The 25,291-nt window shown below is 45.2% G+C and overlaps 1 protein-coding gene across 1 annotated transcript in view; it reads right to left on the bottom strand.

Annotated features, from left to right (window-relative positions):
* Positions 1 to 25,291, bottom strand: part of jarid2b (jumonji and AT-rich interaction domain containing 2b) — a 105,638-nt gene that overhangs the window by 17,426 nt on the left and 62,921 nt on the right. The window contains exons 4-5 of the mRNA XM_069681053.1: positions 14,259 to 14,485; positions 3,637 to 3,858 (exon numbers count right to left, since the gene is read on the bottom strand). Of these exons, the coding sequence (XP_069537154.1) occupies positions 3,637 to 3,858; positions 14,259 to 14,485 (449 nt within the window). The remainder of the gene's footprint in view (positions 1 to 3,636; positions 3,859 to 14,258; positions 14,486 to 25,291) is intronic.

Raw genomic sequence — 25,291 nt, 5'->3', positions numbered from 1 at the left:
CTTTAAAGCATCAGCAGACTAATTTACCTAATACTCAAAGGTCTATAGACCTCACTGGAAACACAGACAACAAAGGGCTGGAGGAACCTTTTAAGTACTTTTGGGACTAAAAGTTTCAGGTACTTTTGGTGGAAATTAGTTTTTTTACATACATGCACAAGCTGTATTTGGCAAGACGATTTGAGTTTAGCTGAAAAAGAAGAAATCGCTGAAGAAATTGTAGCTTTTCCAAACACATCTTTAATTTAATTACAGTGGTAATCTCGATCCAAAGATCTCAGTTTCGTTCTCTTTGGCGGCACCTTATGGTGACAAGCGGCAATTGCGGAAGACACTTCCAAGTTAACCAGACATCTATGGCTGGCTCCCTTTGTCACGGTTGTAACTCTTGATTCTCGTCGCCGACGGTAACTTCCCTTTTCAGTTTGCCTTCAACGCAGCGTCACATTTTTTTAATTTTTCTCTGGTTTTTCACTTATTTATGAAGTTGTATCTGTAGTCATCCATCTTTTCTTTGTTTGTTCAGCCATAGTAGATTACTGTTTACTCGCAACACTTGCAGAGACCGGAAAAGCAACTGCTTAGCTCCGCCTACCCTCTCTGGCAGACCAACCACTGCTGGCTGATGGAAAACGTGTCACTAACTGGGCGCCACTTGTGATTTTTTTCCACGAATGTCGCCACAGACACCCAGTCTGTAATTCTGCTCAATCACCATCGTGTTACCTCATTCAGCGATAGACATTTATTTACATGAAAATCTTCTTTAATTAACTATAATTTTGTCTTTAAGTACTGAGGTAGCAAAAATGTTTCAATTCTTGCCCTGTGATAATCTGCTCCCTGTAACAGGCACGTACAGATGCATATGGGTGACCCTGCAGTAAATGCTATACAAGTCAGAAGTAAGCAAAATAAAATAACAAATAATCCACTGTGAAGGCAATAAGTAATAAGGCATACATATCTTAAAAGGGACATATAGTAAACTGTGCTTTTTCAGGCTACCGTCTGCCTACGCCAATAAGTGCCTGTAAGCCTCAATACCCCCCCTGTAGTGCAGAATGGCTTGTAAACCCCCTGGCACCAAACCACGGCGACCAAGTGGAAAAGGCCGCACAAACATTAGAGTGACAGGCTTTTGGCGAACATATAGCCTCCAATCAGTAAAATATGCATGATTTAAGGTGTGCATGAAAACGTCTTTATGCCACGTGTCAATGAACCTGTTCAAAATGGACATCGGGCCCCGGGGACGACGCTAAACGAGCCGAACACGAGCGCTGCAATCAACACGCACGCTCAGAGAGGGCTCTCTTCTGCCTTTATGGGGCTCAATTTAAAGTTTCACGGCGTCTTAATATCAACAGGCTGCATGGAAAGAGCAGCACGAACACACGCAGCATTTACAGTACACATGCAACACGCTAAGTACACATTTTGTGAGCATGTTTGCGCGTGTTTGTGTGTGTGTGTGTGCATCCTCTCGTGACCCACGGGCGAGCGTCTGCACGTCTCCGGGGCCCCTGGCTCAATGAAAAATGAGAGAAATCCTGACATTTTGAGAAGTGAGCTAAGCAAGAAACTGAGCCCAATAAAAGCTGTTTAATTTAGCTATGTCAACATGGCACACGGCCGAGCGAGAGAGAGAAAGACAGAGAAGTCGGGGGACGGCGAGCTGATGAATGGCCTACAATGTAGGGCCTTTCCTGTCTCTCTCTCTACCTCCCTGAATAAAATATCTCTCTCTTCCCTTCACTTATTCTACTTCTCCTTTTTTCTCCCCCGCCTCCTTCCTCCCTCCTTCTTCCTTAAGAGCCCATATAACCCTGCTCCCGCTGGAGAGCGGCCCAGGCTGCATATAAAAGTGTCACGTTTGACACCACTCTTAATACCGCAAATGTACCAAGGTGTGTGTCTTTTTCTTCTCTTAGTGTGTGTAAACACTTGAGCGACGACCCGGTCTCGACTGTGTGCACGGACCTGCGTATGTAAACGTCTGTTTCTGTGTCCTTAACCCCTGTCATCCCTTTTGTCCCCTAGAAAGTATATCTGCCTATTTCCCTCTTATCTATTTATTTAGCATATCACAGCGGAGGCGCCGAGCTGCTTTGCAAACACTGTTGGTGTGCGAGATAAGAAAGGAGACTAAGCTGTCCTCGTGCACACAACAAGCCTGGATTTGTTCAAACAGGTCTCGCTCTCCTCCTGATCGCGCTCCTTGCACAGATGTGAACATAATGTATGTTTACAGCTTCAAGCCGCGGCTACAGATGAGTGAGAGAGAGGTATATGTGTCCATGTCGGTGCACAGTTCCCCGAGAGTTCAGAGTGAGCAAATCTACGGACTTTCCTCCCTCTGTCTCTCATAATCCCACCAGTCTCTCTCTCCTCCTCCTCCACATTCCACTCGAGAGGATGACAGAGGAAAAAGCTGAGCAAGGCGGTCACCTTTTGAACCTTTCTGGCGGCTATTCGCCAGACTATGAGGGGTGGGGGGAGGGCCGGATAGGAGGAACTATGAAATCCAGGCCTTGTTTCATGGGGGAAACGCCTGGCCGGAAGGATTGTATGTCTCCCAAGTCGGCCAGGGAGGGACGGCCTGCGGGATGAAATTGTTTCTCTATTGCTACGTTAAAAAAATAGAAGACTGAAACGAAAAGATGCGGACATGGGAGAAATATTTGACCTTCCTCGCCATAAAGAAAGTCATATTTTATAGATTTTCTTCCACGATTGAGCTCTGAAAGTCTGATTGTTGAAGGGTTTTCTCAAATTTAGTGATAATTTCTTGCATATAAGAAAAAGAAAGTCTGCAGCATACATGTTTTTAAAGTCTTCACTGTGAGCCTGTCCTCATGGGCTCTATTGCATGCACGCAATTCCCTAAATGTTGCACACAAATGTGTGTATGTGCATTCATCCAACTGTCTATCTGCCCCAAGGGGAGTACGTCCGCTGTTGCTGCATTGTGTGTGTGTTTGTGTGTGTGTGTGTGTGTGTGTGTGTGTGTGTGTGTGTGTGTGTGTGTGTGTCGAGGGCCCCGGCCAGCTGTTGCGGCGCGTGCATAAACACCTTGTTAGGGCTTAGCGAGCTAAGTGTTAATTGGGGTGGAAAGAGTTGATGTGCTGCTCTGCTGTCCCATGTGACTCCCCCGAGTCTCTGCGGTGGAAAACACGAGTGCAAACTTAGGAAAGTTCTCACGTTCACACGCGAAAACACACACACACACACACACACACACACACACACACACACACACGTGCGCAGGGGGGAGAAAGACAAACACTACTACTGTGTACTCTGTCCCAGGACTCAATCTGTGCTCCTATTTGGCCCGACTTTTTCGACTTTGCTGTTGCGCTTCACCATCTTTCACTCTCCTTATCTTTTATAAAAAAGGACCTTTCCATTCCTCACTCGTCTTCCTCTTTGTCTTCCGTTGCCCTTACCATCCTCTTTATCCTCTGATCTTTTCCTCCTTTTCACTCACTCTCACCCTCTACACACAAAGCACTCCTGCACCTCTTCTTCGTAAACTTCTTTTCCTCTGTTCCTAAACATCTATACAAGTTGTGAATGACTGCATTTCCCATCATCCTCTAGGAATATGAAGGGTAAAAACATTGTCCTTACCGTGCCCGTTGAGCGGCTGCCTGGCGGGGAGTTTGCCCTTGCGGGGCGTCGAGTGGCACGACGAGGAGGCCGAGGCCTGGCTGCTGCTTCCCACGCCGTGAGAGTGGACCCCGCCTCCGCCGTTCCTCACCTCCTCCTCTTCCTCCTCCTCGTCCACGTCCAGGTCGTCCTCCTCCTGGGAGCTTCCGAAGTAGGCCATGTTGTTGGGCAGGGCCGCTGAACCTGAGTGCAGAGAGGTGGAGGAAGAGGAGGAGGAGGAGGAGGAGGAGGAGGAGGAGGAGGAGGAGAGGGAGATGAATAATGAAGAGGAAGAGGAGAGGGAAGGAGAAATTTAAAATCAGAAAAATGCAGTTTTTCTGTAAGTAAAACCGTTTTTCGAGCTGTCACTGTATGAAAAAAACATCTGACGCTTCACATGATTCAACATCAATATTTAAGTGGAGAAATATTAATGTAAAAATCGGAGCTGCTGGAGCGTTTGTGAAAGATGGTGATTGTGCGGCTGTTTTTTTCATCCCTTATTATCCCAGCTGGTGGCCTATTGATGCTTTGTAAACCGCTCTGCACATCGCGGCTCCATTGTTGCACACACACACACACTCAGACAAACATTTTCACACACACACACACAGCACAACGCTCAGACAGTTTCACTTTAACAGCGTCTGACTCCGTCCGAACCTCTGTGTTCTTTGCATTTTTTCTTCAACTGACCTTTGACCTTAGACTCCTGTGTTTGTTCTGTATAAGTTCTGCATCTTGTAGGAAATGTAGCGTACTTCTGGTGGTGGTGGTTCTGTTATTATCAGTGGTATTACTCGATACAGCGCAGAAGGAAAGGGATTGCGACATATTGTGATAGCGCGCACAGCAGCCAGAGCGCTGTTCGTATACACCAGGCCGTCTCTCCATGCTGACAGTTTTATTGAGACATATACGCCGTACATGCGCTCAAATATCTAACTCTGTAAAAGAGTTACTTTGGAAAGCAAAGAGTCACTGCTGAGCTAATCCTAAATCTGCTGCTTTCACTCTTCCAAACAGGATTACTGTCAATCTCTCCCCCTATTGGAGAAATAAACCCGCGCTCTCTCTCCTTCCCGTTTCTGTCACACTCAATCACTTTCATTGTCATCTCGCAGAAATCCAGCTCAATACGTGCTGGAAGGAGGCGAATGGTGTTTGGCAGTGGCTGGCCTATAATGTTACCTCAGTTAGCTGAATGTAGACGCACACTCGCGCTCATAAAAAGGTCATAAAGCCCAAAGCTATGTTATTAAATCTCATAATGTTGCACTCGTAAATCAGCGTGCAAACAGCTGCTTCAGTCATACAGATGCAGGGAGAAACACCGAGGCGGGCTTGTGGAGTTGGGGAGCAGTGACTGGCACTTAATGGACAGAAGTTTTTAATGTTTGTTTTTTAATTTAATTTGGCTGCATGATGCCTCAGCGTCAAAACAAGGTCCTGATGGCGAAGTGAGAAGACAGGTATGTTTGCAAAGTTAAAAACTGTAGTTAAGACATAGTCTATCTACATCGATCAGCCATAACATTATATGTTAGGCAGCAAGTGAACATTTTGTCCTTGAAGTTGACGTGTTGGAAGCAGGAAAAGTGGGCCAGCAAAAGTTAAAGCTGGTTCTGATAGAAAGCTGTCAGAACATACCACTTTCTCTCTCTTGCAGCAGGGTAATGCGCCCTGCCACACTCAGGAATGGTTTGAGGAACATGACGAGTGTTCTCCAAATTCCCCAGATCTCAATCCAATCGAGCATCTCTAGGATGTGCTGGACAAGCAAGTCCGATCCATGGAGGCCCCACCTCGCGACTTACAGGACTTAAAGGATCTACTGCTAACGTCTTGGTGCCAGATACCTCAGCACACCTTCAGAGGTCTAGTGGAGTCCATGCCTCGACGGGTCAGGGCTGCTTTGGCGGCAGAAGGGGGAGCTACACAATATTAGGTAGGTGGTCATAATGTTATGGCTGACTCTGGTGCTGAAATGGATTTTTGCAATAAACTATTGATTTTCTCCCTTTTTTTAAATACCAGATTGACGTTAAGAGCTACCTCTGAGGTACAGGAAATGGGCCAAACAACTGATTATGTTCTGTAAGTCATGAACTAAAATATAAATGCATTAATAAAAGCAACATTTTTTCCAAAATAATTTGTTCCCAGGCTTCACAGTCGTATAACCGTGTCTGTGATTGTTGATTTATAGTTACCAGGGAGGTGTGGTTATGCAACAGCCCAGCTAGCATCATGTCTTTAATTAAATCTGCTGTTTATGAGCAGGAAACGCTGCATTTTATGAATTTGCAACTGCTTATTACAATCGATTGCATAGCATGAGCAACCGCTGTGGATTTTATTACCCTTTTAAAAGGGCCCACAGTGTTTAAAGGGCATTAATGAGAAGCAATGCGTGATTATAAGTCAATTAAAATAATGTTAAGCCCCTGAAAATAGGCTGAATTTAACTAGCCTGCATTAAGCTATACAGGGTACTTTAAGTGACACAGAGTGAATTAAGAATTAGCCAAGCCAATTACTGCATTAGCACACTTGTTTTGGAGGGAGCTGAACGCTTATCTTAAACTTTACACATTGGATACATTATTAAGTGGCTTAATAGGAATAATGAGGTAAAGAAGGTAGAAGGAGAAAATAATTCAAGTTTCTCATAGACTGAGAGAAGGGGTGTAAGTTATGAATGTTAGAAGAAGCCAGGAATGAGCAGCAAAACATCCCGAGTGCTTCAAAAGATCGTCAGCTGGACATTAACGTCTGGATTAAAGAGAAAATGCTCATTGGTTCATCTGTGGATGATGTAATGTAACCTTAACTGTAAAGTTGGGCTGCACGATATTGGAAAAACTTTTTGTTCTGCGATATTTATTGTGATTTTTAAAAATAAAGGAAATTATAGCGGATAGTGTTTTCATGTCCATACAAACAATTAACAATAATTTGGACTTTTAAGTCTGTTTTCTTCGAACAAAACAAAATATACCACACTCGGTTCAAGAGTCTGACACCTTTATGAAAAAGTAGGTGGAGCTTCACGTTTCTTTATAATACCAAAACAAACAGACTAGTGAGCTGCAGTTCCGTTACTTATACAGCATGTCATCTAACATTTCTAACGGTGTTCAAATGTATGCCTAATCAGCGTGATCAGCTCGGTGACGCTAACTTTTTGAAACGAAAGCTCACCGTCACCTACTTCCTGTCGAAACACACAACCTCACGCCGTGTGGGTGCTGCAGTTGTAGCCGCTTAAAGTAAGCACGTCCGCTCTGTGAACGGTCCGTTTATGTGACCACGGTGTTAACGAGCTCCGGGACGAGGTGCCGCTGGTAACGAGAATACACTCGCTTATTAGCCATCTCGCCTAACGGAGCGTCTGCCTCGATCATCCCGCTGACATGATCTGTGACGCCAGCAGCATTACGTGCTTGTTTAGCGTTTACAGGCAGGTGACACACAGGCTGCTGCACAGCGGTCAGTTCACTCTGTGCTCTCATAAAGGGCTGCACTAATGTGATATCAGACGGACTTTCTGGTGAGTTTTCGTTTCATTTGCACCGAGCAACAATAAAGTAGCAGCTCGACGTGTTTCACGTAATGTGCTTCACTGTTGCATGTCCTGCGATGTGACTATTGCACATGCGCACATTGCAATAGCAATCATATTGCTCAGCCTGTACAGTCGTCAGCCTTTACACTGAAGGTGGACAAAGAAGCACAGTTTGAACACTAAACGTGTGTGTGTGTGTGTGTGTGTGTGTGTGTGTGTGTGTGAGGTTACACTCAACACTTAAACTAAGCCTGGGCTTTCATTATGACAAAGAACAGGACATGGTGTAAGGCTAAGCTAATGCTAACCAGTACCATGCAGACCACAGTGCGGTCTAAAACTGAAGCACAGGCCTTTAAATAGCAACACTGCAGCATAAAATAAGAATAGAGAGTCCTTAAGGGGACTCTGGATTGTAAAGGAAACCATGTTTTTTTTAAACTGCTGTAAATCAGCCTTTAAATGATTTGACAGCTCAGCATTAAATAATAAACACATTGAAATCATTATTCCAACTTTCTTTTCTACATCTTTGAACATTTTCATTTGTAAGTGCAACAACAACTATTACTGGCCACACGGGGGACGTGCGGTTACCGCATGTCACATTGCATTTATTTTGAAAGGATTGTTTAAATTTCATACTTGAAATCAAAGCGGTTTTTTTTGAACCACTAAAAAATAGAGCCGGGTAATAAAAACTCTTGTTGTGCCTTGGATCATTATTTTCACACAGCAGCTCTGCCAGATTTTAATTACGTCCTCGGAGAGCTGCTGGGAAACCGAAATCTGTAGTGGCAGCACATTTTACCTGCCCGCTTTAACTTCTAAAGCAGGTCTGTGGGGTGAAATGGAAGTGTTCAACAACACTGAAATATGGCTTTTACATAATCCACTGTGACCCACATTGTGAGGCAGGTTCCTGCGCAGGCAGCGGCGGATTCTCACACTGCGTCTGGTTAAAGAAGGGCCTTGTAACCTGTGCCCAGTGTGTGTTTATGCCGTGGTTTCTTTGCACGCACAATAATAAGCGGTTGAACCTGTGTAGCAGGAGCACAATTTTCTAGCTTTAAACCAGAAGATGGAGCTTTAGAGGTTAGCTGACCGCAGCACACACACACACACACACACACACACACACACACACACACACACACACACAAAAGAACAAACGCACCGCGCAGACGTGTCGTTTATCTTGGCGACGGAGCAAGCGCTCCTCTCTTAGAGCAAACAAACACAGCGAGGTGGCACACACACACAGGCCCAATCAGCTTCTAATGACTTGCTTCATTAGCTAAATGGCTGTAATTTAGTGCCCTGATCAGGGGTCAGGAGGCCAATGGCAAACAGACCACAGGGGCAGAGATGGAGGGAGGAGGGTGTTTGTTTGGGGGGCGCAGGGAAGAGGAGATGGAAATGAAGCGTGTGCCTTTATAGTAGGTTTTGTTCTGGATTTGGGAATAAATGCGTTCAAAAAAAGGTTGAAAACAACAGCCTGATCTTTCATCTGATGTTTTCAAGATCCCTGATACGAAAACATCTCGGTGAGAAGAGAAGAGAAACAGACGCACGGCATCAGCCAGCTAAGCAGATCTAGTGGTCTAACACTGACCACCAGCATCCAGACTACACCACGACCTTCACCAGACTCTAGAAAACACTCATACATGGTGAAAGAAACACATCTCAGTCCTTCTTTAAGACCTCCAACAGAGTTGAGCATCAGTCCCCCAATTACATCCGCTTTTATCCACCTCATTTTCCGACCGCAGACGAATCGTAATTAGGTCTGAAAGAGTCTATTAGGATTGTCATTTTTAACCGGGCTCATGGGTGGGTGTGTGGGGTGCGGGGGGCATAATTACAAACCCTCCATTCTCCTGATATACCCCTCTTTTGTCCCCGTAACTGGAACTGAAACAATGAGGACAATTTAAATAGTCAATCAGGAGGCTTTAGCTGCGGCGGCGGGGACACGTGGACGTGCTGCCGACTCGTGCACAGGACGACGTTATAAAGACGGTCTAAAAGAGAGATAAAACTATGATGCACGAGGAGGAAAAGTTCCCACAAGAGGAGAAAGACAGAGAGGATTAGGGATTATGTCTCCATTGACATTCCTTGATGTCAGCAAAACCATTAACCCCACAAACAGTGATTCAGCTCTCGGAGGAGGAACGCAGAATCCGCCCGTGTGTGCGAGCAACTTCTGCACGGGCAGCACGAGTGACGAGAGAGTCACAGCTCTGCTGAAAGTGTTTCCAGGCTCTAATCAAACAGCAATCATACATTAGAGAGCGAGAAAAGTACCGCATCCCAGAGGGAAAATCAGCTGTCACAGCAGCGATGCACCCGAGAGGCGCGCGAGTGGCTGTCGGACTACAAATGCTTCTCCCAGGAGGGAGAGTTAAGCGAGATTCTCAGACTATAAAAATACCATGAAACAAAATCAAATCTAGCTATTAAGAGCGAAGTCCCAAGCGAAATTATTTGGATTGGCTGACATTTCTTGGAAATATCTTGGAAAACAGATGCCCACATTTGTCTCACATGTGTAAACACGCACTGGGAACCTGAGGTCCTGGGTTCACTGGGTCAGGGCTGGGAGGTTATGTAAGCAGAGTGAGAGAGAGAGAGAGAGGAGCCGGCCCCACTGAACCCGAGAGAGAGGCAGCACACCGGGGCTGGCAGGCTCGGGAGAAGGCCCAGAGGGTAAAAGAGGTAAACACAGAGGAGGTGGTGCACGTATACACAAACTGGCACACACACACACACACACACAGGGGAGAAAACACACTCCTGGAAATGTGTGTTATGTAAGAGGCTCATTTCCAGGAGTGTGTGTGCAGGCAGTTATTCATTTACTCCCTAATCTATTCTTATCTCATCTGTGTGAATGTGTGTGTGCGTGAGCCACAATGAGAACTACACAATAACGTCTGTAGAAAATTTGAATCCGTTGTTAAGATTTGTAGAAACCTAAAGCAGGCCGTCGTTAAGCGCTTCCATCTCACCACTGCTCCTCTCAGTGCCGCCCCCACCCTGCCAGCAGCAGCACTGCACCCTCCTGGGTTACCAGAGGCAGACAGAGCCAGAGGCAGACTGTCTGGCTACCGCCCAAATGGCTTTCTCCATGGATATAAACAGCCCAACTACAGGCCTGGACCACACATAAACACCATTCTGCGAACACAAGCAGGGACTGAGCACTCTGCGAGGGTGTGTGTGAGTGTGTGTGTGTTTAAGGAGAAAAAGATGAGCTGTGAGATAAAAACAGAATATAGCCCGAGACAGTGTGGGTGGTGAGTATACATGGTGTACATCCCTCTGTACAGTAGACATCTAGAGATGTTGTTTTCCACTTTTCTGTCCAGTTACTCCCACATTGCATCAGGATAATCTGGCACCCATGCTCCCCTCCTGGAGGAATTAAAAATAACTTTTCCTCAGATGCAGCAACACCAGCAGCAGCAGGCAGCCGATTCATTCTCACAGGGAATAAAGATCCCACAAGAGTCGGATGTCGTCAGTTACCATCCAGAATAGGACTCACGAGCAGCGCGCAGAATGATGGAAAATTTCGTTGTAGTTTCACAATCGAGAGCGACACAATCGCCCCGCTTTCACAACATTTGTTTCTTTTTGTTGTGTGCTTTAGCGCCTCGAATCCTTGAAGTTTTAACTGCTTTCATGTCGCTGTCAAGAGTGAGTGATGGATGGAAGCCTTCGGGGTGGATGTGTAATGTTTGCCAGATAAGAAAAGCAAACAGTGCAGAGGGTGTGTGGGGGGGGGCGTAGGGGTGTGTGTTTACACGGTGTGAATGTTTGACCTGCGACGGATCCCTGAATCGCTTCTGATAGGGGAAGAAATTTGTTATAACTTCAAAAAGTCTTAATCAAATTGAGAAAAAAGGAATTACGTGGGATTTTAGATTTCCATAATATAGCTAAAGAGGTATTTTGGTGGCAGACATGAAGCAGCGTAATGTGTGTGATGGTCAGGTCACCAGACGGACACGCATCAGTAACTTAAAGGGGATCGTGAGCTTCAGACGATATCAAACACTGGCGTTCCTTTGAACAGATTAACCGGGCTAACACGGTCGTCCTCCTGGGCTGCGTCTCGTCATACACCCTGAATGTGCACAGATACACACACACGCGCACACACACACACACACACACACACACACACACAGACGATGGCCCACTGGAGATAAGCAGAGCAGGCTGCATCAGCTGAGCTTGGATTTGCAACGATGCACACGCTGGAGCACGCACACTCACAGATGCACAACCTCAAGGGCTGCGCTGACATTCTCCCATGTCCCTCTCTTGGTAAGGGTCCCTGCATATGGGTCACATGAGAGGCCAAGGGGAAAAACAGAGCCCGCACAGGAAAATGTCATCCTCACAGCGTGGATAGCACACACACACGTTTACACACAAACACACACAGAGCTAAACTGAGTCTATAAATACGGCGGTAAAGCAGGGAGCGGCAGAGTGGAAAAAGCCCAGTGGAAAACCATTCAATCGTTAGCTTAGCAGCCTAGCTCTAAAATTAGCCGTAGCGCAGCAGCCCACGCACACACACAGACCAGAAATCAGCCTGCAGAGCAGCGTTCCCGACCGTAATTATAAAGAGAGGAAGCAGCAAACTGAGTCAGGACCAGCCACCTACACCTCATTAGTCTGTGATGTGAGGGTGGGGTTAGCTTAGCACGCCGCGCTCAGAATAATCGCAACTTCAAAGTATATGGGACATTATATCATTAGCCTATGTCACATCCTGGCCTATATATGCTAATCAGAGCCCCGCTCACCAAAGGCTTCAGCAACCTTCAATTAAACGTTCCTGAATGAGCCCTGAAAGGTTGAAACGGCGTTCCATAATGGGAGTCAGAACAGCGACGTATAGCCATCACGTCCCGGCAGACGGGAATCTAAATTTGCCTCTCCTGAGTGTGTAGCCTACTTTGTAATACGGGCAGAGGTTAATAATGATAACAGTAAATTAATCTGAAGCGAGGCGTTTTGTCTTCCAAATGAGTTCATTCTGGCTGTGAGGGCATGTTCAAGGAAAAGGTGAGTGGGGTATTCAGGGAAGGATAAAAGTGAGATAGCAGGGAGAAGTCACGGCCAAGGTTGTCGGAGAAAACTGGTCAGAACTTTTTATTATTCAGGCCTCGAATGTGTCGCCGCCTCGCCTTTTATATTTCATAAGAAAAGGGATGATTGAAGACAGAGATGAATGAAAAGTGTGATTTATTCGAGGGGTCATCACACTCTCTTAGATCTGATGTAAAAGTCTGCCAACACATAGTTTAATGTAGTGGAGTGTTTTATTCTTCTAATTGACAACAGAAGTGTGTAGAACCATGACGGAGCTCATTTCTTTAGGGCCTGTGTCCACTAACGGCATTTGTTGCGCTGGCAGCGCCTATTTCAGCTTTTTTAGCGCTCAGCGTCCTAAGCACGTCCTAACCTTGAACATAGTTAAACTTTTGGAACACTGCCACGCTTGTCAATGTCACTTTATCTTCAACGAACAATCAGAATTAAGAGAGGGTGGGACTTCCGATATCAACTTTGTCAACAAGAATGGCGGAGGAGGAGCTAACCCTTTCGGTTTTTTTGTTTAGAGCTGCTGCTAACGCCAGGACACGATTCCTCGACATTGTTTTTATGTTTTCTTTGTAAACTTTCCTTGAATAAAAGCAAATAAACATACAGAGTGATTTAATACAGACTTAACGCTCACTACCACAGGAACCACTTCCTTTTGTAACTTTCGTAACCTAGCAACAGTAAGCACTGGGGAGAAGCGCTGTGAAATTGAGGTTGTGGGCGCTGCCAGCGCTAAAAACACAGCAAGTGGACACAGGCCCTTATTCATTTTGATTTTTCTATATAATATTTTTAAAGCACACTGAGTGGCTGCTACATTTAAGTTAAGACAACTTACTCCAAAGTTACTGTTATGTTGTCTTAGTGATTTAATTTTCCGGCCTTTTTTCGGATTTTACATGAATTTTAAATCTTAAATGTATCTCTTTGTCATACTTTTCTTCTAGCTCAAATTTTGAAATGACTTTTAAAAGAAGTTTCTTGGGTTTTGGTCTTTAAACTCTGGACATCTGTAGCAGAGCAGAAACTTCCTGCATAGTCCTGGCAGTGGACTCGCCTTCTCTGTTAGCTGGCCAGCAGAGCATAGCTCATAAGTAACACGACTCCTTCATTAACTCCAGAGGAAAGAGAAGTGCACTTGTTTAGCTCCTGTGTCTCAGAGGGGTCTTGGTTAATTTGACCTCATGTACACAAACAGCTCATACGAGTGTGTGATAGAGTCTCAGCGCCTGCGTTTATCCTAAATAGTCCCCCCTGTTGGGACACTCCCAATAAACAATGCTGCTGCGTGTGGCACCAGCTAGCTGCTGCTAATTACTCTGCCACGACTTTTACAGTTCATTTGACATCGGAGGCGCTACATAGTGTCGATGAACCTGCGTTTGTAGTGCCGGGTGTGTGTGAGTGTACTGTATGCACGAGCAGCTGCTGTGTTAGAGGGTGATGGGCAGGGTGTTAAAGAGACAGGCAGCTGTTGAAAGGCAGGAGGGGGAGATGTGTAAGCTGATGAAATGCAGGATAATCTTAGCCTCAGGCAAGTACACAGTTATTTGCAGCATGTGTGTGTATGCGTGGTTTTGTGTGTCTATGACATAGGAGGGTGATCAAAAACCTGACTTAAAACTCGTACTCATGTACTCTTGAATTGCTGTTGTATGGATGTTTTTGTGTGCGAGTGTGTTCAGGTTTCCCTTCAGACCTTCATGAGAGTCAATACATCTCAGCGCTGAGCTGCACATACTGAAAGATCAGCCTTGGAAGTACTCGATCCTGATATTTGGCAGATATTGAGTGTGTTCATAAGCTTGCAAAGACACCAGACAGCAGCAAAATGTTATCCAGCCTCGGAGGTAATATGTAGTTTGATTGTCCTGGACTCGAAGCATGTAATTCAGTGTCTTACCTCTGAGGCAGAGGAAGGTGAGGAAGTCCTCCGTCTTGGGCTTGCGTCTCGACAGGTCCTGGATGGAGGAGGACAGGGATGAAGAGGACAGACACGAGAGGGAGGAGGAGGGCACGGCGGCCAGGACGGTGGTGTTCAGGCTGCCTGGCTCGGCCACTTTGACGGGCGTGGTGCTGGGCGAGTTGGGCTGCGACTGGGCGAACTTCCGCTGGGCCTGGAGCCGAGGTCTGAGGGGGAAGGAGAGAGGAAGTTAGTGATAAGCTCTTTTGTATACACGCACGAACACAAGCCATCCTTTACTCCTTGTTCCTGGCTGTTATCTAAATGTAGAGTTCATTGCTGAAAGAATTACCCTGTTTTGAGTTGAACACGTTTGTGGGCGTGTGTGTGTACGCACATTTGTTCACTGAATAGGTGTGAGAGCCCATCATGATCACTTGGATGCTCCTAAGTGAGTGTTTTAGTGTATCTGTGTGCAAATGTGTACTTTTACATGACTAAATTATACATGTAGTAGCTCCTACTTTATCCCTGTTGAGTATTGAGTGGAAGTTAATTAAGCCATCTATAATCTACAACAATGGAGGTCAGTTTCTAGAGGAAAACTTTTCATCTCTTTCTTTCTTATTCTCTTTCTTTTTGTCTCTTTTACTTCTCCCTCTTCTTCGCTTTCCATCCCTATTCTCCCCTTTTCCTCTCTCCTCGTCCACATTGTGCTTACTTTCCTACGTGGCGCCCCACAACGCACAAAAGATGTCTCTCATTTTTCTCTCTTTACATCACAGTGTGAGACAGTGGCGGCGAGGGAAGGAGGAGAATATTAAAGTAGAAGTCTGAGAGGAAGCGCTGGACTGACTTGTCACGCCGCCTCACTCGCAGAAAACACACACAAACCCCTGGGCGTGGACACTCGTTCGCATGCACATTTTACGTGTAAGGGCATGCACACTCAAACAGTAAAAGTACTGTGCTTTCAGCAAGTGGCCTCAATCGATTAGCGCTGCTGTGTGTGTGTGTGTGCTCAAAAAAGAGAGAGAGTGAGAAAGCGACATGTTAAGAAGCAGCGATAGAAGCAATGTGATATCCTGGTATTATTTGTCAATTTGCCGCGGACAGGATAGAAGTAAAGGGAAAGATAGGATCATGTCTGGAGAACACCCACAATGCATTTGGCTCACTGAAAAGGTGCAGGGTTCCGATTACACTTCAATCAGAGAACAGCGTGGCTTCAAAACGTGTCAATTTCCCGCCGCGACACGGGTGTGCGCTCAATATGTGAGGAATTGAGAGATGATTGCGCGCACGTTGCCAGGGCGCCGCATTTAAACACACGGTGCCAGGAAAGTGAGCGAATAACCGTTCGCACACGCCCAGTTTGTTTACAGTCACAACATCGGGTAAACAAAGGCCTATGATTAGCTTAGCATTTTCTAAACGAGAATTAAATACACAAAAGTGAAATGCATTAACACAAATCTAATTTGCTTTCGTGCCAAAACATCCATCATACTTCTCATTTTTCTCTCTGCTCAGAAAAAATACAGGCTTTCAGTCTGACAAGTGAGAAGCTGAACCACTAATTTGCCTGAATAAAGGTATTATAGTGCTGCCTTATTTCCACATTCAGATAACAGCTAGGTGCGTACAGGAGGTGCTGTTTTCCCCTGGTATTACAGAACAAAGAACATGACTGCTCAATAGGCAAAACAACACAATGAGGACAGGTGTCACTTCACACAAAGCTGCGATTTCAATATAATAAGGACGAAAAGAAAGAGGGCAAGAAGGCAGCACAGGAAGTAAGTCGACTGAGATTCAAAATCCCCACAAAATACACGCTCATACTGCACCCATGCCCTCATGAAACATTTACCTCCTCAGTCTGCATGCACGCCATTAGAAAACTTTGGTTGTAGCCGCCAGGGATGGAGAGAGCAGGGCATACTGACAGAAAGAAGTATGGAAACAGATGAGGCCAAAGAAAGTGAGATGAAGTGATGGAGAGGAAGGAGGAAGGGCCGGTGGGAAGGCTGAAGTGCAGAGAGAAGCTAAAAGCAGGGAGGTTTGCGTGACTGTAACACTGAGTGAGATGTAGTGTGTGATATGAGAGAATGCAACTTTAGTAACTTTAACCATAAACATGCCTCTACATTTATTTGGGGATTTTTTAAATGGACCCTAAAAACCCCAACACAAGTCTTTTGTCCATAATACACCCTTATAGAAGAATTAATGTTATAATAATAATAAGCGTTAATGTCAACATGCTTTTACTAGAGTTGTTTCAATACCATTTTGATACTAATGAGATAAAAAAGTATACATGTTTGCTTTGACTAACATAACACTCACCCTGAGCACCGGACTGTTATAGTTCGTTATTGATACATGATAATTTACTGAACATCACTTGTATTTTTAGGGGGCTTAGAAATGATGGTATTGGATTGGTGCATTGACTTGAGGGTACTCACCAACACCCTATAACATATCAGGGCTGTATCGGAGGCCGATACTGATACTAACTCCCATACCGACACCTGTTACCAAACCAGTTTCCATACCGATACCGGTTCCCATACTGATACTGGCTCTAAGACTAATACTGGTTTCTATTCTGATACCGGATCCGATACCAATACTGGTTCAGATATCGGCTCCCATACCGATACCGGTTGCGATACCAATACTGGTTCCCATACTGATACTGGTTCTAATACTAATACTGGTTCCTACCAATACTGGTTCAGATACCTTACTATACCGGTTCCCATACCGATACTAGTTCCCTTAACGATACTGGTTCCCATACCGAAACTACTTCCCGTACTGATACTGGTTCCCATACCGATACTGGTTCCCATACCGATACTGGTTCCCATACCGATACTAGTTCCCTTACCGATACTGGTTCCCATACCGATACTGGTTCCCATACCGATACCGCTTTCAGTACCAATACTGGTTCCCATACTAATATAAGTTCTGATAGCGATACTGGTATTAGTATCGGGACCAGTATCAATATTGTACTGGAATCAGTATAAGAACAACTCTAGCCTTTACCAGGCTCTTCCTTTTAAGTTACCTAAACTTTCTTAGTTACCTACCATGCGGTTGCTAGGTGAAATTTGTACAACAGTTACGTCTTTTACGGTGCGTTAGTTATGTAACTTATATTTGTTAAATAACTAAAGTTATTTCTTATGCTATGTTAATCACTCATCCTCATATTCTAAAGCTTCGGGCCACAGACTGAGTAGCCATATTGGCTGAGTTGTGAGTGAAAATAGATATTAGCATGTCCATGTGTGAACACAACTTATTTATGCATGACTGTGTACCTTTTGCTATGCTAATGCACGGTTCAGTTGTGCAGCCAGCCACCCAAACCTGTCGCACCGTCTGAAAAATTCAATCATATGCAATTGAATACGGCAGAGGAGGCAGTGACGCAGTCTAAGCAGTGCTAAATATTAGGCAGAGGAGAAACCGAGCTCTTCATAAAAGCTTCTTTGGTAAGCTAAACCCTGGATGGTTTTATTGCTCCAGCTTTAGATGAATAGGATTCAATTTAGCTGCTTAAAGAGAGAGAGAGAGAGAGAGAGGGTAGAAGTGACACGCACAGAAAAGAAAAACAGGCAATAGAAATAAAGCACAAGTGGAGGAGCACGGGGACAGAGACAGATGAGCTAATAAAGCTATGTGCTTACTACTTCCTGTCTAGACAGTCAAGCAGAGCCTCTTTAGATGAGCCTCAGGTTTGCAGGGGACGATGCTCTGTTATCTGTTACCTATTAGCTATCACGGGGGGGGGCATGCTGGGGGGGGCCTTTCCAAAACCCAAACAATTACTGACAATAACTTTGAGGTTATCTTTAGTAATTGGACTCTTTAGGAACATCTCTCTACGAATAATCAGTTATCTTCCCTCTGTTCTGGGAAGCTGAAAGCAGAGACACAGCTCATAAAAAGCTAATAAAGACAGATCTGATTCACTGATGATGCGATAACGCTTGCAGCAGGGGAATGAATAAATAAAACACTTTATCCTTAGATTAAGGAAACTGCAACTGAAGAAAAAGTGAATATTTTGCAGACGACTCTCTCTTAGGTAAAAGGTGTGCAGTTTTGCCAATTTGTCCGTGCTCTGCAACTGAAACAAATGAGGGGACAGGCATTCATAGGTAAGGCTCGAGTATAGCTGACACACACACACTCAAATACACACACACTTCAGGGTCCCAAGGACCTGGTAAATATTGAGAAATCAGCATGGGAACAATTTGCAATGACATGACTGTTTTTATAAGTGCTGCCACTGCGCTAAAGGCTGAGTGGTAACATGAGCCTCTGATTTAGCCCACCGCCTGCCCAGAGGAGGCCCGCTGCCCGTGAGTGTGTGTGTGTGTGTGTGTGTGTGTGTAAGCCAGGGTACATCGTGTTCCCGAGCGTCCTGAACTATAGAATACTCATTGGTACAGTGCCATGAAGGTATAACCGAGGCTTACGTACGAGCCTGATTGCCCCGATTGCAGGAGAATGAGAGGAGAGCCTGTGAGACGCAGGGGAGGGAATAGAGGAAACAGAGATCCAATAGAGGGAGAAAAAGCAAAGAGATTACAGCAGGATGTCCCCATTCATCCCTTTCTAATCCACCTTTCATCCATCCCTTCCTCCCTCCATCCTTTTCCTGCTACTCCCCCCTCCCTCCCCTAGCCATCTACCCTTCAAAGGGCAGCTCTAATGTCTAATATTACACATGCCAGCGCGGGTGCTGGAGCATTGATTATCTCTGAGAGAGACAGAGGGAGAAAATGTGACGATCCTGTCAGGCGGCAATCCAGGGAAAGAGGACGGAGAGGAGCGAGAAGAAAGGGAGAGGGTAGAGGGCGGTTTGTGATTTCGCTCTAACTTGTAAAATGAAGAGAAATGGGATGAAGGTGGTGATGAAGGGACGGAGACGAGCAGAGCGACATTCGCTGCTCCATCACAGCTGTGTTCAGTTTGACGTAGATCCCGCACACGGACCCTGTCAATCAAAGCTCTCTTCTTCACTCTCCACCTCATCAACACCTTTTACAATGATGTCTGTCTCCATGGGAACCGGGTTTCAGCGTGGTCATCTCGCCTTACGGTACAAGCCCGTCGGCAAGCACGCACCCTGCTGAAGTGTCACCGAGCAAGACTACACTCCCAATCAGCGCCAGAGATGCTGATGAGTAACTGACCCTCATCCTTCACACGCAGTCGATAACTCTCAGCGTAGGAGAGGAGCGCCACAAATAGAAACATCCACTCTTGACTGTCTCCTTATGCCGGTTTACTGTCTGACAAAGCACATCAGCAAAGTGCACGGTGGAAGAAACTACATGACTAAGCAGAATGAGTCAGTATAGAGCTGACAACAGCTGATTTATTAACCCGCAAGTCAACTCACTTGTGCATAAAACATTTAAAATAGATGCAAAGAATAATTCTTTATATGCCAATTAGGCAGGACTGATTGTTGGGAAAGCGGCCTCCCATGCATGTTTGATTTATTGGGTTAGCTGTTGGCTCAGTGTAGCAGCATCTTTCAATTCTGTTATTAAATATGGATGAATAGAGTCCAGTGAGGACAAGAACAAGCAGCAGATGCAGCCACCGCTGTCACTCGAGCTTAGCCGCATGTTACAGCGTAAGGAAATCACTGTATCTAGCATTAGCATCATAGCATCGTCTCAATGCGAGGAGGTGTTTAATGACGTGTGTCTGCGGCCCCGAGGTCGCACACTTGTACACTGCGTCTCTTGTAGACGATGCCCGGGTCGTCCACAGGGGAGCCTCTGGCTGTGATGCGTGCCAGGCGCTGGGCGCTTTGGTTTCAGACCTTTGCTGTACCGCTGTAACCGGACACCTGGAGAAGGCTGGCAGGTGGAACATGAGCTAGAGGCGCCTGTGTTAATTTGTGCCAATGTGTCAGTGTCAGACTTTTAAAGCACTGGTCTAGACTCTTTAATACTGTGAAGTTCTTTGGATAGAAGCAGTCACCGGCACAGAGTGTGATATTAGTGTGAAATGAATGCGTAGCTAAATTGCATTGACTCAGACAGAAGGAGGAGAGCAAGAGTGGTTAAAGCAGCTAAATATTCCCTGCTTTCAGACTGACAGGGATCGTTAAAAGGTACAGAAACAATATATATTACATATTTTTATCAAACAAACTACGTCAAATGTTCCAAATCTTCTCTCTTTGGCTCATCCGAATCACGCTGACTTTGTCCTCCTCAGTGTCTCCGAGGTCTGATAAATGTTGGCATGAGGCTGAGCTCCAGTCAGACGTCGTGTTCCCTCCCATGGTAAAGGTTATTGTGTGAGCAGAAGAGCACTGATCCAGAGTCTGTACCTTAGGGGCTGTATTAATTGGCTCCAGATGGCCCACATGGTGCTGATAAAAGACTACCTCGCTGCAGCTGGCTCTGCGAGAGTGTGTGTGTGTGCTCGAGTCCAGAACAGAGCGACACAAATGTGCATTTTTGTGTGTGCATGTTTATACGCAGGGATTACGTTCACAAAATGTGTGTGTGTGTTTAATCAATGTCTCAGCACACACAGGAATAAATACAGATAGACGTGTAGGCAGTCTGTTCAGATGAAACTATCTGCTGATAAACAAGGGGAATAAAAATGTGTACAGTGATCGCGCTGTAATCGACACCATGTGCTACCTTTTAGTTTGACACAGCTTGTGCATCAAATAAGGAAAAATAATCAGCCTTTACATGTGTTACTTCTCAGCAACAACCAAGGTTAAAAGTTCATCATGCTAACCTGAGTTTGTGAAACCTTTTTTCAGCCACTTTCCCAACACCAACCCCAAAACGAGGACGTGTGGTCGGCGTAAACAGTCATAACTGAACACTTAGTCAAAGTGTTTATTGCTTTTCTGTCTCCGTGCATTTAGGAGCGCGATGGCACTGACTGCGGTGAACTGACCCAGTGACCTCGTGACCTTCACATATGCAAACAGCCCCTGCAAAGCCCCCCTAGTCGCATAAACACAGGGCATGTGCACAGCAAACACAAATAAACGCCGTCATTAGTCAATGAGCCGAGGCTGCTGAGAGGGCAAATATGCACACAGAGGAACACCTATTACTCACTGTGCTGGGCTGAAATGTACATGTATAGAAGTCAAGTGGAACAGGCTGTAATAGCCTTCATAGTAATGTATATACTACAGTATTTCTGTGTATTTTGTCAGCGTGTGGTTTTAACGCTCGGCTGCTTTGCGTTGACATCAAGATAAATGTCAGGAGTGTTATTCAGAGGTGTGATAGTGTGTCTCTGTGTGTGTATGTGTGGCAGTTCAGCTGTGGCAGCTATAGGCTTCACAATATATTCATTTAAGATTAAAGATACAGCCTGGCCTGCGCTCAGATTTAAATATAACCTTGGCTTTTAACCCGCCTCTTTCTTCTTGAATGAAACAATGAGAGGGGAGATGGCCTGATAGGCAGATGTGGAGAGAAAAGACATCTTGACAATAGATCTGTATCTCTGAATATATAAATGCGATATTAGGTCAGAGGGAAGTCGGCTATTATCCCCTTTGTCACTTTAAAAACATGTAATGTAGAAAAAGTGGCTCTAAGTTTGAGCTAAATGCTGCTAAAGTAACTAAAAAACACAAACAAAGGTGGAACCAAAAGTTTTAAATTTCATTACGAATGAAATAAAAACACTGCACTTAAACGTATCCTTTGTTAGCAAGGTCCACTGCTCTGGGATAATCACCCCCACCCCTTCACAACGCACACTGACCTCCAACCCCATGACCTCCGACCTCACAGCCCTCCTTAAATCACGGCTGAGAGTGGCTGACTACAAACCAGGTTAGGTCAATAAACATCAGAGAGGGTTCTGTATGGGCTCTGCAATCAGTCTAATTAAGCCCGAGTCCCTGTATGTAGACTTTCAGAGACCTTGAGTGGACTTGAGGCCTTGGGGCGAGAGACACAGGAGGCCGTAGCTCGAAGAGAAGATCAAGGACAAGAGGAGGAAAGTGGAGCTCAAACAGAATAATAAAAGGTGCATTCATAAACATTTTCTTTCTTTTATTTTGTACAATATGGCATTAAGATATTTCTATTCTCATGATTTTTGTTTCAAGTGTGTTTGTGTCTGTGGTGTAGCTTTCAGAAAACTAAACCAGGGTACACACTACAAGATAAACAGGCCGATTTTGGGCCCAATTGCCCCCTGCTGACAAAAGAAAGCAAAGTCCCGATTTTTTAATGGTTCTACAAATAATCTTGCCTGATTTCCTGCGATGTGTGTATGTATGTTAAGAGTGATTTTACTTCCCTAGATCTGCTCAGAAGAATGTCGGGTCACAGATTGCGCTGTAACACGCACAGATCGCACTGTAACACGCACAGATCGCGCTGTAACGTACAGATCACGCTGTAACACATACAGATCGCGCTCTAACACATACAGATCGCGCTGTAACACGTACAGATCGCGCTGTAACGTACAGATCGCGCTGTAACACGTACAGATCGCACTGTAACACGTACGGATAGTGCTGTAACACGTACAGATCGCGCTGTAACATGTACAGATCGTGCTGTAACATGTACAAATCGCACTGTAACACATACAGATCTTGCTGCAAAACGTACGGAAAGTGCTGTAACACGTACAGATCACACTGTAACACGTACAGATCGCGCTGTAACACGTACAGATCGCATTGTAACATATAGGTGGCGCTGTAACACGTACGGATAGTGCTGTAACACGTACAGATGGCACTGTAACATATACAGCCCATGTTCACGCCATCTCCACAACTTCATCCATAGTTTTTTCTTTGTCAATTTTCAGTAAAAAGTAGTCCAAGAACTACCACCGCCAATTCCTCCTGCTGGTCGTCATGTGGGCCAGCCTTAAGCGGAGAGATTTGAAAGAAATTATTGTACACATGTACACACAAGCACAGGGATCTAAGCGGTAAACACACTCACACACAGGTTGCTCCTAACTGATCAGTCTCTCCCCAGTGCTTTTCCAATTTGCAGAAGATTCCCAGCCTGAGAAGACAAGGCCGACCCTTGCGACGGGTCACTGCACTCTGCAGTGAAGCACCGACTGCAACACTTTGGAAACATTTTTTCCTTTTCACACAAAACCTCAGACTGAGCTCTGACTTTAATAGCACGGAAAGTTGGAATTCTTTTTCCTTGCACTTGACATACAAGGTGATGCTTCTCATTGAGAGGAGAGGGGATATTCTTAGGAAATACTTTCAGTTGCTTGGCTAGAAACAGGTATTTTTTAGCTAAAAAGGAACTCCAATTAAAAGACTTCTCTGACTTTAGGGTGGCAGCCTCGGTGTACACCACAAGAAGCCCCATGCAGCCCCTCTGTAACATGTTTAATCTGCACTACAATCACAGCGCTAGCACTTGTATTTGAGAGTGATTATGGCAGCGAGTTTGCACGCTGACTGACATTATGCACTGTGGCGGATGGTTAATACTCCGTCACTCTGCCATTTATGCAGAGCTTTCATAAAGCTGCAGCGAGGCAGCAACAATGAGAGGAGGGTTCAGAGGAGATTTGGGGAGAGTGACACGCTGACACGGAGGGCTGAGTCACTCACGGGCTGACAGAGGAGGAAGGAGACAGACGAAACAAAGAGGGAGGCTGTTTGAACTGGAATCAGGACAGACAGTATTTAGCAGTGTTCCAAGTTTCTCTGGGCAAATAAAGCCACTGTCTGTCCAGCTTTCTAATAAGCTCAATCTATGCCTGTTTGTTTGTGTGTGTGCTCCTCTGTGTGTGAATACAACATTAGGTGTTAGTATTTCAGCTGCTGTAGGTGTTGCACTGCATATACGTCGTCGCATACCATCCAAAGTAAATCAATAGACACATTATGGCCTTCTATTAACACACGCATTTGCAGTGTGTGCGTGCAGCGTGTGCGTGCAGATGCTGCACATGCATGTAATCCCTCATAAATGGAAATGGTGATTATGCATTACTGACAAGAGTCATTGGTTACGCTAGACAAGACGAGCCTGTGTGTGCGCAAGGGTGTGTGTCCGTGTGTGTACACACTTGGCATTCATTAAGTCGAAACAAAACAAGCGGCAGCAGCTGAGTGTGTGAGTGTGTGTCTTGGCTGCGACAACAGAGAGAAGAGATTCAAAGAGAGCCAAAAGTGGGGTTCAGTGAAGAGAGAGAGAGAGAGAAAGAAAAGAGGGAGAGACGGAGGGAGGGAGAGCGGAGAAATTAAGTTAAGAAGTCTGTTAAAGAGGGACACTCAACTTGTGATACACACACACTTTCGCTTCACAAGTTTCTGTTCAGTTTTTTTCAACGCACACACGGCTGAGCTAAAAGCTGAGTCGTCTGGGGCGACACCATGAAAATCACTTTAATCAGAGGAGCTGAAAAAAAGATGCATCATGATCGCAAAAATATATCTGGTTAACATTCTAAAAATGATGCATTGACGCAGCGACCGCAGCTCGCCCTCGGCCCTTTGCTGCATGTCATCCCCCCGCTCTCTACTCCCTCCTGTCTCTCTTCCGCTGTCCCATCAATAAAGGCAAATATCGCCCCCAAAAAATGATGCATTAACACATCAGATTAAGTGCTTTAGATGCTGTTTATACATTCATTGGCTACAAAATGACTCCCTGATTAATGTTTAACACAAGTTCAAAACCAGATCTCCATCCCGACATGCTCCAAAGTACACACGGGCGAGCCAAAAACACGTCCTAATCATGAAAAAGAAACCACACTGGAGTCATTTTTAAGAGAGCAGTAATACTGAATTATAAGACCAATGAAAGATTTACTCGGTTCATTTAGAACGCTACAAGATGCGGGCTGAATGGCAGAATTATGGCAGCGTATTGGAGATGAAGTAGCTGTGACAGCAGCAAAATAAAGACTTTCTTTTGGGGAAATTAAACACTTTTAAACTGCAGAAAAGTTAGATTATATACGCAAAGGTTTTTTATGGTAAC

Source organism: Semicossyphus pulcher, unplaced genomic scaffold (assembly GCF_022749685.1).
Source record: "Semicossyphus pulcher isolate SPU_LCO1_2020_fin unplaced genomic scaffold, fSemPul1.0.p SCAF_5, whole genome shotgun sequence".
In the NCBI taxonomy this organism is placed as follows: Eukaryota; Metazoa; Chordata; class Actinopteri; order Labriformes; family Labridae; genus Semicossyphus; species Semicossyphus pulcher.
This window is presented reverse-complemented; position numbering and strand designations above follow the sequence as displayed.